The 15,731-nt window shown below is 46.6% G+C and overlaps 1 protein-coding gene across 1 annotated transcript in view; it reads left to right on the plus strand.

The window, feature by feature from the left end:
• LOC146831579 (1,25-dihydroxyvitamin D(3) 24-hydroxylase, mitochondrial-like) overlaps window positions 1-15,731 on the plus strand; it is a 185,818-nt gene that overhangs the window by 15,848 nt on the left and 154,239 nt on the right. Inside the window, exons 3-4 of the mRNA XM_085603949.1 lie at window positions 9,247-9,411; window positions 10,298-10,488. Of these exons, the coding sequence (XP_085460075.1) occupies window positions 9,247-9,411; window positions 10,298-10,488 (356 nt within the window). The remainder of the gene's footprint in view (window positions 1-9,246; window positions 9,412-10,297; window positions 10,489-15,731) is intronic.

The following is a 15,731-nucleotide window of genomic DNA, read 5'->3' on the forward strand; positions in this document are numbered from 1 at the left end:
TGGCTGAGGCCCAAGTATCTATCAGTTCATCTGCCCTAGGGATTGGATAGGCATCAGTCCTTGTGACTGCATTGAGACCTCTGTAGTCAACACAAACTCTCATTTCTTTCTTACCACCCTGGGTATGAGGTTTAGGCACAAGGACTACTGGGCTAGCCCAAGGGCTATCTGAAGGCTCAATCACACCTAGTTCCAACATTTTCTGGACTTCAGTCCTGATACAGTCAGGTTGCCTGTAGATTTTACTCTTGACAGGCAGACTGTCTCCAGTGTCCATCTCATGGGTGCACCAGGAAGTCTGACTTGGGGTCAGGCTAAACATATGTCTGAACTGTTGCAGAACTTTTCTGCATTCAGTTTGCTGATGCTCAGTGAGGCTGCTTGCCAAAGCAACACCGTCAACTGACCCATCATCAGGGTTCTGTGAGAGCAGGTCAGGGAGAGGGTCACTCTCCTCCTCCTGGTCCTCATCAGTTACCATGAGCAAGCCCATGTCAGCCCTGTCCACATATGGCTTTAATCTGTTGACATGGAGCACCCTAAGGGGGCTCCTGGGAGTTCCAAGATCCACCAAGTAGGTGACTTCTCCCTTTTTCTCAACAATTGTATGGGGGCCACTCCATTTGTCCTGGAGAGCTGCTGGGGCCACAGGCTCCAACACCCACACTTTCGGGCCTGGCTGGTAAACAGTCAGGACAGCCTTTTGGTCATGCCAAGCTTTTTGCAATTCTTGGTTAGCCTCAAGGTTTTTGGTTGCCTTCTTCGTGTACTCTGCCATCCGGGAGCGGAGACCAAGTACATAGTCCATCACATCCTGTTTGGGAGGTTTGTGAGTTAACTCCCAATCCTCCTTCACCAAACACAATGGACCTCTTACAGGGTGCCCAAACAGAAGTTCAAAAGGGCTGTAGCCAACCCCCTTCTGTGGGACCTCCCTGTATGCAAACAGAAGGCAGGGAAGTATAAGGTCACATTTCCGCCTAAGCTTTTCTGGGAGGCCTTTAATCATTCCCTTTAGGGTCTTGTTCAATCTCTCAACTAACCCATTGCAGATGGACTCTCAAGGTATTTCCACTTAGAACATGAAGACTCAACTGGTCAAGGTTAGTTTAATGTCCCTGCATTTGGGAGGGGTTGTGTAGGAGAGTAGGATCTGCACTTATGTTGCCCCCACTTTTTCTCTGATGTTAACACTGGTTTCTGGCTATAGTCAGGCTGGGTCCCTGCTAATCAGGGCCCCAGTCTCTCTGTTCTCTCTAAACGACTTGTAGTGCATATTAGATGCACTAGTAATTGGTTACTGTGGTGCCTTATGAGCCCCTAGTATATGGTACCTTAGGTACCAAGGGCATAGGTACTTTACAGGCCTACCAGGGGCTGAAGCATGGATTATGCCACCCCTGGGAAGCGGACTAAATATGACACCTCAGGCATGCTACTGCAGCCTGGGTGAGGTAGTGTTAGCACTCCTCACAGAGGTATAGCTTCCTATATCTCACCATGCACACACATATAAACATATCAGTCACCCCTAAGGCAGGCCCTGTCAATCCTGAGGGCAGGGTGCTTGGTTTACAATGTGAGGGGGTGCCTCTACCTGAGCAGGGCCCCTCTGCAGCTGGCAGGGTCTATTCCATGTGGCTGTTTGTGGATGCGGTTAAACCATATACTCTTAAGTGCATTATAACCTCCCGGTTAATGCTAACTTTGGAATGACTGCATCAAAACATGCCGTGTTTGGTGTCAAACATCTTGGAATCATAACCCCACACATGATCTCACCCTTCTAGAAGGGATGACATGTACCCACAGTGGTAACACGGTAGAAATCTGAAAGAGCCCTGGCATGACAAAATGGATGCCACCAGCACAGACACTGGGCTGCCCTCCTGCTGCTGACTGAAACTCACAGTGGAGGAGGTCCAACAAAAGGCATCCTGTCACAGGAAGGTGTCACCACCTTCCAGACAGGATTTAGTGTATTGGAGCTGGGTGGGTGCACTCTTAGAGTGCTTTGAAGTCCTGCACTGTGGGAGCAGTAGGCTCCTCTGTGCATATGCCAGCTCAAACCGGGTCAGGGGCTACCTGCCCCAGCTCTGGCACGAAACTGGACAAAGGGAAGTGAGTGTAACCACCCACCCCCCTGACCCTCCCAAAGGAGTGGTCATAGAGCTAGTCCCTCCCTTCCTTGCAGTATAAGTTAGGGAATCCTTGCCATTGCAAATCAGATAACCCTGGATGACGCTTTACAAGAAGAATCCTGGTCCTTCGACGTTCCACTACCTTTGGAAGACGGAAGAATCTCCCTTGGAGTCAAGGAGTGACTCCCCTGCTTGGCAGGCACCAAAACTTGAAACAACGGTCGCAAACGTTCCCGCTCCGCCGGAGTCCGAAGTCCCTGCAACCCAGGAAGTAGATTTCCTGACCTCTCGTCGGCCATTGTGAGTCCCCAGCAAAGCTGTGGCGTCTGGACCCCACGAGTGACGAGGAACTGCAATACCTGGGAACCGTGCACTATTGTCAAGTGCAACCCCTTCACGACATCATTCTACTAACTTGTGCTTTGGACCATTTGTGGCCCAATCCTCCAGCAGGATTTGCAGCGAAAATCAGATGCTCCTGTGAAGCATTTCCTCAAAAGGCGTCTTCGCGATCCATTGCCTGTTGGCTAGTGGGTCCGTCGAAGACTTTCTTAATGAATAAAAGGGCTCCCCTGGTTGCTCCATGCCTGCCCTCATCTACCCTCACTGGGTGAGTCCCTTAGACCTTGCTGGTCTGCACCGCCAACTTTTTCCACTTCTCACAAGACTTGCTGTTGCCAAGGCTTGTTGGCTCCAATCCGCTTGTTGACAACGCAGTCAGCTGCAGACTTTGTGGGACACTCCGATTCCAGCTGATGGTCATCGTCGATCTCTCCTGGACCTCGTGAGTGAGGAGTCAAAACACCCTTGATCACCTGAAATCACCCGACATCCGTGGCCATCCAGCTTCCTGGCCCCGGGTCACTGGCAAGTGACTGTGAACACTGTCCCTTCAATTTTCAGGTCATCTGCATCTAGAATCCAGCCTTGGATTCCACCGGACACTTCTTCAGTCTTCGCAAGCAGCAAATCTTTTTTGGCTTCCAATGAAAACAGCGACGCGACCCCACACCAAACGACAGCTATGCACCCGGCTTCCCTGGGTGAGGTAACTCGTGTACTCCAGTGCCTGAGTGTGTGTTGGCCCTCGAATTACTTACCTTGTAAGTAGCTTGCTTGTAGACTTCCTCGAAGTACCCTAAAACTTTAAAAATCCAACAGCGACTTGCTCCATTGTAATCAATAGGGTACCCGCGGCTGTGTTTTCACACTGCTTGTGTCTCTCGTGGGTCTGTTACTTACCTGCTTTTACTGCATTAGTGAAGCCCCAGTGATTCTACAGGTCCTAGGCCTTGTCATTCTGCAAGTCGACTTTCCTAAACCTCTTTTATCCTACTCTCCTACACTGCTGAAGGCAAGGAACGCTGCAGCAGGTGCATTTAAATTCACTATGTATTTGACAACACAGCACCTTCTGCGGTCAGCGTCCGGTGTGGTGGCACAGGTTGCACAGCCCTAGAGCCCACCCTGTGCATAACTATGTTATGTTATGTTAAAAAAAATTATAAAGCGCACATACACTGTATTGGTTTCATGGTGCTACTCTGAAGAGTGCCGAAGCCCAGGGGGCTTACTCGAAGGCTTGAGTAAACAAACAGCCAGGTCTTAAGGAGCTTCCTGAAACTCAAGAGATCCATGCAGGATCGGATTTCAAAGGGAAGAGAGTTCCAATATCTTGGAGCTAAAATGGCAAACCTGGCACCGCGCAGGCATTTCAATTTGAAAGAGGGAGTAGACAGAAGGTGCTTGTGGGCAGAGCGCAAATTGCACAAGGGTAAGTGCTTTTGGAGAAGGCTATCCACAAATTTAGGGCTCCTTCCATTCAGAGACTTGAAGATGAGACAGCATACCTTAAAGGCGCATCGCTGGGTGATGGAGAGCCAGGGCAGCTTCCTCATGAGGGGGGTAACATGTTGTTGCCTAGGTTGCTGAAAGTTCAGTTTTGCAGCCCGGTTCTGAACCAGTTACAGTCGTTTGACCAAGTGGAGTGGGATGCCGAAGTATAGGGAATTGGCATATTCAATATGGGGCATAACCATGGCAAGAACCACCTGAATCAGGGCTTCCTGATAGAGAAATCTCCTGATCTTTCTTATTTTCCTCAGCTGGTAGAGTTGAGATCACTGATCCTATTTGGGACTTCATGGTGAGATTGCAATTAATTGTAACTACAAGACCTTTGATGAGGCAGATGGAGAGGGGGATTGACTCCATTCTCTTGGCCAAAAGTGTGGGCTTCAAGGATTATAGCAGCCCCCGATTAGGACTAGCTCATTTTTATCCGGGTAGAGTTTTAAGTGATTGCAGTTCATCCACTTGTTGATAAACAGCATGGTGGTCTGGAAATTGCAGACAGAGTCAGGGGAGTTGCTGATGGGAAGCAATAGTTGGAAGTCATCAGCATAATTGAAGGTGCAGACCTTCCTCTCTTTCAAGGCTTGAATCAGTGGGAGAAGATAAGGATTCAACAGGAGAGGGGAAGTGATTAACCCTGCGGAACTCCACATGTGGTCCTCATCTTTGAAGCAGTGAACTGAGCAATGCAAACCGACTGATAGCGGTTTTCAAAGAAGAACTTTTCCAGTCTAGGGCTAATCCCTGAATCCCTGCATCTCTGACACGACCGACCACTATACCATTGTCGATCGTGTCAAAAGCTGCAGAGAGATCAAGCAATATCAGGGCCTGCAGGGAGCCCCTGTTGGCTTCCACTTGAAGAGTGTCCAATACCGACAGTATAACGGCCTCAGTAGAATAAGCTGGGTGGAACCCTGCTTGATGGGGATCAAGATATTCAGACTGTTCAAGGAATACGGATAGGCATTTAATCGCATAGGCTTCCAAGACCTTAGACAGGTATGGGAGTAGAGATATAGGGTGGTAATTTGTCAAGGTTTGAGGGTCAACTCCTGGTTTCTTCAGGAAGGGGACGGCAATTGCCTCCTTGAAGGTCTTGGGAACAAGGCCCTGGGCAAGTGACTCATTCAGGAGACAAAGGGCTGGTCCAGGAAGAGCGGTAAATATTTCTTTCAGGATGCATAGCTGCAGATTAAAGAGCAACAACAAAAACTGCCTATTCATTCTTCTGCTCTGTTTTCTTAAATGGACAGTGATCAAACTATAGGATTTATTTATGGTTATGTTTTTTTTGCATGCTTGATACGACATGTTCTGAATGGATGGTATGTGTAGGGTGCACTGACAGGGCCCCATACACAAATAACCTGTTTGGATTTGAAGGTATTCTTAAAAAACCATTCACAACCAGGGCAGCGTGTTTGAGAGGCCTCAACCCTAGGACACGTGACTTGCTGCAAAGTATCCCTTCGCCTAGTTTTATGAGTTCCACATAATTCCAGCCTGCAAGTGACTAAGTGGTAGACAAACAATTATTAATGTTTTTTCAGTTATCTACTTAGAAAATTAAAGGTATCAAAAGTGCACAATTTGAAAGGTTTTTGTGAGCTTATTTATTCAGATTTGTGTTAAATGCTGCAACTATGGCAATACCTTTACCTGGTAGTTTTGTGAAATTCTTTCTACTTTTAAACACTGCCAATCAAACTGCAAAGTTTGTTTTTAGGGGCATATTTATGTAGCTTTCCATGCCATTGGAGTCAAGTTATCCTGGCTGATGAGGGCTGAAAGTTCAAAACCGGTCCTAGGATGCTTGTTTCCAGTCCAGGGAGGACCTGGCTTGGCAGTTCGGCCAGGACTGTTCCCATTGGGCGTAGGGTCAAGACTGATTTGCACATTGCTGGGTCCAAACTGGAATGGCATGGTGAGCAAAAAAACGATGGATTTAGGCCAGATCTGTGTACTGGGGTGATTGTATGACATTGTTCTGCATTCTGTCCATCTATTGTTCTTTTTGCATTTGTCACCCCGAGTGGAACGGGTATGCCCAGACTTGGGTCCCATGCGCTCCATGCCACAGGAGTCAAGCTATCCTGGCTGATGAGGGATGAAAGCTCGAAACCGGTCCTAGGATGCTTGTTTCTAGTCAAGGGAGGACATGGCCTGGCAGTTCGGCTGGACTGTTCCCATTGGGCGCAGGGTCAAGACTGATTGGCATATGACTGGGTCCAAACTGGAATGGCATGGTGAGCAGAAAAACAATGGATTTAGGCACAGATCTCTGTAGTGGGGTGAATGTATGACATGGATCTGCATTCTGTCCTTCAATTGTTCTTTTTGCATTTGTCACCCCGAGTAGGACGGGTATGCCCAGAAGTGGGTCCCGTGCTCTCCATGCCACTGGATTCAAGCTATCCTGGCTGATGAGGGCTGAAAGCCCGAAACCGGTCCTAGGATGCTTGTTTCCAGTCCAGGGAGGACTTGGCCTGGCAGTTCGGGCTGGACTGTTCCCATTGGGCGCAGGGTCAAGACTGATTTGCATAAGAGTGGGTCCAAACTGGAATGGCATGGTGAGCAAAAAAACGATGGATTTAGGCCCAGATCTCTGTACTGGGGTGAATGTATAACATGGATCTGCATTCTGTCCTTCAATTGTTCTTTTTGCATTTGTCACCCCGAGTAGGATGGGTATGCCCAGACATGGTTCCTGTGCTCTCCATGCCACTGGAGTCAAGCTATCCTGGCTGATGAGAGCTGAAAGCCCGAAACTGGTCCTGGGATGCTTGTTTCCAGTCCAGGGAGGACTTGGCCTGGCAGTTCGGGCTGGACTATTCCCATAGGGCGCATGGTCAAGACTGATTACCATATGGCTGGGTTCAAACTGGAATGGTATGGTGAGCAAAAAAACGATGGATTTAGGCCAGATCTGTGTACTGGGGTGAATGTATGACATTGTTCTGCAAATGTCCATCTATTGTTCTTTTTGCATTTGTCACCCCGAGTGGAACGGGTATGCCCAGACTTGGGTCCCATGCACTCCATGCCACAGGAGTCAAGCTATCCTGGCTGATGAGGGATGAAAGCCCGAAACCGGTCCTAGGATGCTTGTTTCTAGTCCAGGGAGGACCTGGCCTGGCAGTTCGGCTGGACTGTTCCCATTGGGCGCAGGGTCAAGACTGATTTGCATATGACTGGGTCCAAACTGGAATGGCGAGCAAAAAAACGATGGATTTAGGCCCAGATCTCTGTAGTGGGGTGAATGTATAACATTGATCTGCATGCTGTCCATCAATTGTTATTTTTGCTTTCATGCAGCGCACTACTGTGCTACACTGAGCAAAAGGGAAAGGGTAGGAATGCGCCGCATTTAATATAATATGACACATTCCTGTCCTTTACTTGCGCTGACACCCTTTTGGCTGCCTAGCCCCAACACAGGGGCCCTTGCGCTGTGTTGTAAGCAGGATTGTTTTTGTGCAGGAAGGGGCTCCTTCCTGCACAAAATCAACCCCCATAAGCCTTTTCCTCTTTCTACATAGAAAGAGGAAGTAACAAGGAGAAATAAAGATATTTCTCCTCATTTCGCCTCCCCTGGGTAGGGGTAGCATTTAACACATTCTCACTTTTGGAGAATCTGGGAATGCACCAAAATCCATGGGTGGATGCGTGGGAACACACATGCTCCACCCATGGAACACTCACTGGGCAGAGTAATGCAACAGAGTGATTTGCACTGCGTTATATTATTCTAGATTTGGGAGTTGATAAATCTAATTTAAGATTTGCGTCGCTCTTATGCCCCGTTGTGTGGTGCAGAGCGACGCAACTCTTTCATAAATATGCCCCTCATTGACTTGCTGCTTAAAGAAATCATCTAAAACACATTTGAATATGAAATATTTAGTTTAGCTAGTAGAACAGCAAAGATAAGTTTATGTGTGTTAGGAAACCCCAGCATATTCAGAGTTTTTTTTTTTTTTGACTTGCCGTTAGCTGTACTTTGAGATATGGCTTAACGGCCAGAGCTGTCGACTTTGGAACTGAGAACCGGGTTCGAGTCTCAGCGTCGGCTCAACACCTTGTGTTTCTGGTCAAATCACTTAATCTCCCCGTGCCTACCAAAACGTGTCCTTGTGTAATGTAACTGGTGCTTATGTAAAGCACTTCAATTCCTTCAGGTCGAGTTTGCGCTATACAAAGAAAAACTGCAAACATGCCATGGTCGTTAACACTTTTCGACACCAGCTCAGTGCGTTGAATGTGTTCACAGCACTTTATTGTATTCAGTTCCATTTTTAAATGTCCCTTACTGCACTTGGGAAGCTGAGGTTTATTTTTATACACAAAGAGCTTTTCTGGTTGCAAGAAAGGTTGAACTGTAGCGTGCTGAGGTCACTGCGTGGAACCTTGTCACAGTGCCAGGAAGCACCCCTTAGCAGCACTCCAGAGCAAACCGCTCAGCAAAGAAGATAAAATGGCGCAATTAGAATACTTTTTCTTTCCATAAAAAGGTCAACTCCTTGTCTTTGCAAGGAAGTTGTGGCAATACATTAAAGCAGTTTCCAATGCCGATGTTGATGAGGCGCCTTTGCATTCCATGCCCCCTCCCCTTGTCCAGTCCCTTGTGGAGAATGATCCAATTAATTCAACATTGGACTCAGAGGACAACTCTGAATGATCTTAGAAATAATTGTGGGCATTATGGTGGCGTCCTGGTAAAGTGGAGAAAAAACAAAGACCATTGACATTTATTTTAATCGATCAACTTTAAAGTGAACCCTATTTTCTCGAGTCGGCATGAATACTTCATCTGCCTCTTACATATGAGCTCCTCCCCTGCACCTCCCACACACACCCTTCAGTCAATTTCAACCAATAATAAACAGCTGTGCTGTCATTGGCTAGTGCCTCTAACATACATGATATAAATGGGTGGTTGTATAGACATGTAATCACACTTAAAGTGGCTCTGGGTAACTTTTCATATTAGTGCACAGGGTGCAGGGACTGCAGATTTAAACATCTGTTAGTATATATATTCTTAAGTAGGACATCATTTTAAGCCTTGGTTTAAAGAGGTGCAATGTTTTCATTGCCTCAATCAGCTAGATCCTGGAAGAAATTCAGATGGGCAGACTGCTTTATGCATCATCACCCTAAATGTTTTACCATTTTTCTGCGAAAACCTGCTTATTCAGCAAATAAACACTTTCCAGCACAGCTTCTGTCTGCCTTCTTCCATTCAAAGGCGTTTCATCTTCCTCAGCAGCCCCTTCAGGAACCCTCTGAATCCAGATGTCCAGCTCAGCATTTGCCTTTCTCTTCCCTCCCAGGTCCTGCTGACTGGCCGTGCGTGGGCAGCCTCCTAAACGTTATGTGGCACGGAGGGCTGAAAAACCAGCATGAAATTATGGTACGTTATCTGAAACTCTTCTCCTCTTGGCACATTGAAATATTCTATGTGTTGGCAGCATTGGGGTATTATGTGAGGCAAATGCATTTTCCTTCTTTTTCTTCTTTTTTGTCTTTTTCTTTTCCTTCTTCTTCTTCTTCTTCTTCTTCTTCTTCTTCTTTTTCTTCTTCTTCTTCCTTTTCTTCTTCTTCTTCTTCTTTTTCTTCTTCTTATTATTATTACTATGATTGCTGTTTTATTGGTGTTGCATTTAGTAGTAGTGGACGAAATGGATATTAGTATTAATACCATCAGCAGTATTAATCATTGCAATACGAGTTCCCATATGATTAACTGCATTGTTATTGTTTCTATTTTTTACAACCATTTTCTCTAGTTTTGTATTTGTATAATTGGATGATGATTAATTATGAATATTATTTAAAATATCCGTAGGAGAAGGAAGAAGAGGTGAAATATTAGAAATTAAAATTCAATGCTAAATATTATACGGTGTCTACAATTCTTTTTGTTTCTATAATTCTTGCTATGAAATTATTAATTCAGTATTGTGACCATTACTGTATTTTCAGAATACATACGCATAAATATATTTCTTCTTTTTCTTCTTCCTCCTCCTACTGCTAGTGATACTGCTACTACTACTGCTAATAATAATAATAGTACATAATATCACTGCTACTGCTGCTATTAATAATAGTACTACTTCCAGGAATATTAATACTGCTTCTCATTATATTATAATACACTATTACCAACAATAGAGGTGTCTACCTATGTATATATTCTGTATCCTTGCAGAAACCATTGTTCTACTAATTGATGAATGGATGAAATCTAGTGTAATGTAATTGAAGTGATTGCATTTTTTTTTTAATTCACACAGTTCCAGAACCACAAGAAATATGGAAAAATATTTAGGATGAACCTGGGCACCTTTAAGTCTGTTCAAATTGCAGACCCATCCCTGGTGGAATCCTTCTTTCGGAGTGAAAGCAGTTATCCCAAACGACTGGAAATCAAGCCTTGGAAAATGTATCGAGACTACAGGGGTGAAGCCTACGGTCTCTTAACACTGTGAGTACAGCTGGGACATCATCATGGGGGGGGTGGGGTCACAAAACACTACTGACTGGCGCCAGCTAATGTGTGTCCTTTGTGATAAGTTAATGCAGTGCTTGTTCCAAACACCTTTTTCAGCAGTGTTATGAAAACAGGGTTCTGGAGGTGGTAATGGCTCACGGGAACGTGTGTGCATATTTGTTGTGTGGCATTCTTTGTGCTGGTGATGTGTTCTCTTGTTTTTTGTACTGCTTTACTTTTATGTTGTATTCTTGCAATGTGATTTTGATTCTGTTGTGTTGTTTTGCCGTTGTTGTGTTGCATTCTGTTTTGATGTTTCTTGTGATATACCCTGTTATGTTTTAACTGTGCTATGTTGCTCTGTGCATGCTTTTATGTTGGGTTGATCATGCTATATCTACTAATGCGGCTACATTTACACCCAAAAACAGCACGCCTCTAAAGTTCCTGTCACATACACGTTTTTAGCACTATTTCAGCTCCTTAACTACTTAATACCAGTCCGTGTATAACTAAGGCAGACGCTGTGTCATAACTTAGCACCTGCAGTGTTCACTTTGCATAATTCACTCCCAGTGTTTAAATAAAGAAATTATAGAAAATCAAAAAACAGTTTCTACATGAACAGTCCCACATTCCACTCGTCTGCGCTACAGACCAGGGGGCAGATTTATGACGACTGGCGCATCCCTGCATATCAGCAGGGATGCGCCAGTTATGATGCGGCACTGCTGCGCCACCATGGATGCGCCGCATTTATAATGCGGCGCACCATGGGGCAAAAACGGCACAGATGCGTGACGCATCTGTGCCGAAAAGTGGCGCATTGCTGGAGTTGCGTCGCAAGCGCGACGCAGCTCCAGCAATGATCTGGGGGGCCCTATCTGTACAATGCTGCGTCAATCCTTACGCCTGCTTCAAGCAGGCGCAGGGTTTTGACGCAGCATGGGCCTAAAAGTGACTGAGTGAAATCTTGTAGATTTCACTCTGCCACTTTTAGGAGGCGTTCCTGCGCCGGAACGCCCCCACCTGCCCTGGAACGCCTACATGTGGCGCAGGGCTTTACAACGTGACGCATCTGGGAGATGCGTCACGTTTGTAAATGCCCCGCACCATGGCGCAGGATTTGCGCCGCTGCTGCGTCACAAAAGTGACGCAACGGCGGCGCAAAAGTGCCGCAAGTGCAACATAAATCTGCCCCCAGTTGTCCATTTCCATAATCTGGATGGCTTTTCCAGCACAACGTGCCACACAAAACGACGAACAAAGATAACGAGCGCTATATCTGACAAAGCAGCGCATGTTCTGCTGCGCCACGTCGCTCGCGCGCACGATTCCAGATGAGAGCGAGACACGGAAGTGTTAACATAACCGAGACCTGCTAGTTCCCTCTGAAAGGAAACTTTCATCAAAGGCTAACCCAGGCTGGCAGGCTGCCATGAACTCGGTGCACCGTACACACTCTACAGCTGCGACACTACAACTACTACTGAATACCAGAGCGCGGACTTTATTTAGCATATGACAGTCGGTTCGATAAACGGTGTTACATCACTGCGGCTCCGCCATGCTGGTTTGCATTCCGTACCAGAGTACTGCAGATTTCACAAATGCATGCGTTTTCTTGTGTGCGGGGTATTCTCTGGCACCGCTCCAACCTCTCCACCTCAGAGGCCCAGCCAAGCATTGTCACTCACTAATTAGACCCTAAAGAAGCTGTCTGGGTAGTGGCAACAGCAGGTGTCTAATTATAGCACCCGACGATGGTAGAATATAACAGCGGACCCTCCTGCACCTTTTTGTATGGTATGTTTATTTTGGATGCTGTGAATGCCTCCTGGTTACTGCTGAATTTAGCAAATAACTATTATCTGTGTGGCTGAGCGGTTCCGTAAACTTGACTATTCTGTTAACTGCCCATTCTGCTTCACGGAGCTTCTTGTGTGTCGGAGAGGTGATCACACCCTATACCTCCAGCTTTACGATGAAAGGCGTGACCTGTAACTGACTCTGCCCAATCTCTGATGGCATTCGAGAAACATTGGTACGTGTGTGCCGTGCTCGCCTCTTCGAAGCAACAGTCTGAAGTGTTATTTGCTCTGTTCCCACACGACAACACGTCCTAATGAGCAGAGTTTGTGGTTTATTCGTGCCTGCCAGGTTCTTGTACCCTTGAGAGGCACTGACGTAACATGGGATCAAAGTTATGGGCGTGCCTAAAAGCTACACTTTCCCACTTAAAATTCCAAAAGGGGATTTTTGGATAGGGTGAAGCCAACAACTGCTGATTGAATTCGAGAGGGTGCGCCTGGGAAGGTTACTGATCATTGTGATCACTAACGGAGTGAAATGAGTTGCAATCTCCCACTGTCGAACTTCACACACACACGAGCAACTGCTTACTCTAGGGTTTTTCAAAGAATACATCCAGTTCCCTCTTCTTGTTAGGATGTCAGGTGTTCTCTCTGATTAGTTCTTACTTCGGAGGGGGTACCCAAAGATATTGACGTAGACGCCTAACTCATTTATCGTGCTTGACATGCTTCATCATCAGAGCCTATCTACACCCTGGTAAGATGGTACTACCAGGGCGGACCTAACCATAGGTGGAAAAAGGAGTTCTTAGATAAAGCAATACTGGATAAGCTGGGACCTAGAAAAGTGCGATATTAAAAATACCTCAAGGTATACCCAAAAGTTTTACTTTATTAGGAACGTACATGGGGTATGAATAAAAACGTGAAAGTGGAGGTTTTTTTTGAAAGACAATAATTCAATTGTACCCTTGTCTTCATGCCCAGTGACGGCCCGTGTAGGGCGTTTTACCGGGGCGGTGACGTGGCGCAGAGGAGGGGCAGGGTGGGGGGTAGCAAAATGCGGCAAACTGCCGATTTCAGGTAAGTTACGAAAAAAATTAATAAAACGAATTTTGTTGCGCGCGCTGCATCGCCAAATGCGATTCAGCGCACGCAACGAAATTCGTTTTATTATTTTTTTCGTAACTTACCTGAAATCGGCAGCTTGTCGCATTTTGCTACCCCCCACCCTGCCCCTCCTCTGCGCCACGTCACCGCCCCGGTAAAACGCCCTAAACAGGCCGTCACTGTTCATGCCTATCAACTTTTGGGTATACCTTGAGGTCTTTTTAATATATCTCTTTTCTGGGTCCCTGCTTATCCAGTTTTGCTTCATCTACAAACTTTCTATGGTTGAGTTCGCCCTGGTATTGCCATCTTACCATGGTGTGGATAGGTGCCGATGATGAAGCATGTCACGATAAGTGAGTGAGGTGTCTACTCCAATATCTTTGGATACCCCCTCCAAAGTAAGAACGAAGCAGGGAGAACACCTGACATCCTGACAAAAAGAGGGAACTGGATGTATTCCCTGAAAAATCCTAGAGTAACCAGTTGCTTGTGTGTGTAAAGGTTACTGATCACACTGTGTACCAGAATTACTTTGTGGCCAGAGCCCACAAGGAACTCCTGATGGGTGTGAGCTCTGGAAACATGGGGACCGAGCACAGGGGGATGCTGTGTGCTGCACTCTCTGCCCAATAGGATCTGTGAACAGATGGAGTAGTGGCAGGTCAGGCCATACGTCATGCAGCGACGGCTCCTTCGCAAAGGCGGAGGAGCATCGCTGCACTCCTTTCAGCAGTGCAAAAAAGGAAAAATACAATGATAATAACACAATGCTATTATAATATTATTTTTCTGTGCTGAAGCCAGTTTTGGGGCAGGGCTTGGCTGTCATCACAGACACCAGGGGGAGGGGTGGTCGGTGCACTAAAGTGCACATGATGGTTTGGTCATCTGTCTTGTGCCTGACAAACAGTCATGCGCACTTATCATGTTCTCAACTGGCTGTATTGCACAGCCTGGGAGAAGAACATGCACAGGCTCCCACTCTCTGTCTGAGCACCGAACAAGGCCGCTCTGACCAATCACAATGCTGCTATCATGCTGGTGACAGCAGCGTCATGATTGGCTAGGAGAGTTTGGGAGCCTGTGTGCTTCCGTGCAGCCAGGAAGTGAATTGGACAGTGGATAGGTGGCAGCTGGCCAGCCGGCAGGTAAGTGATATATATATTTTTGAACCCCATCCCTCTCCCCGCCTCACCACTACTACCCCGGAGCGGCGGCTTCTGGTCGTGGCCTCTGCATGGATCCTGCAGGGTGAAGTTGCAAAACAAGCTCTGATGGCAACTGACATGTACACAGTACATGGTCGATGGCTACAATCTGTGACCAGAGCCCACATGACATGGAGAAGTGAATGCCCAGCTCAATCAGGAACAAGGTTCCTACACAAGGGGCATGGCTATAGACTCGATGCTCCATGCCCTGTGCCACGTGCATACAAGGCTTATATGAAGGCTGTCCAAAGCAGATCCAGGGGATAAGGAAAGCGAAAAGAGGGCATGGTTTCAGATCCTACTTTCTGTCAGAGAATGCAAAACACAACTGAAAGCCAATCCCAGTGACCTCTTGGGCAACGGTGGCGCACACAGGGGGCTAGATTTATCAAATTTTCTGTCACCCTTGCACCACTCATGGGGTGCAAGGGCAACCCAAAATGTAAGTGAGATTTGTCAAGCCATGCAAGGCCACTTTGCGTGATCCTGCATGACTTGATAAATCTAGAGTAACGCACGTCAGCGCAAATCACTGCCTTGCATTACTCTGTCCAGGGAGGATTTCCATGGGTGGAGTGTGAGTGTTCCCATGCATCCACCCATGGATTTTGGTGCATTCCAAAATTTACCATTAGTGGTAGACCTAGGAATGTGTCAAAATGGTACTCATCCCCAGGTGAGATGTAACAAGGACACATATTTGTATTTCTCCTCATTATTTTGTCTTTCTACATGTGCTGCATTCTGCAGCACTCTTGGAAAGAGGAAATTGCCTCTCAGCATTGTTTCAATGCAAGAAGGTGTCCCTTCCTGCACAACAACACTTCCGCCTACAACGCAGGCACCCATGCACCATGATGCAAGGGTGCCCGCGTTGGTGCTAAGCAGCCCAAAGTGTCCCATCATTAGGAATGAAGCTAAATACGGTGCATTCCCGCACTCTCCTTTTCCCTTTCACACATTGCAGTGCAACAAGGGGGCTTGCTGCGTTGCACTGCGTGAAAGAATGATAAATCTGCCCAGGGTGTGGCCATGAACTGCAGACACAGGGTTTAGAATTATTTTATTGCCTGAATGCAAAACAAAACTCTGATGCCAA

Source organism: Triturus cristatus, chromosome 5_1 (assembly GCF_964204655.1).
Source record: "Triturus cristatus chromosome 5_1, aTriCri1.1, whole genome shotgun sequence".
Classification (NCBI taxonomy): Eukaryota; Metazoa; Chordata; class Amphibia; order Caudata; family Salamandridae; genus Triturus; species Triturus cristatus.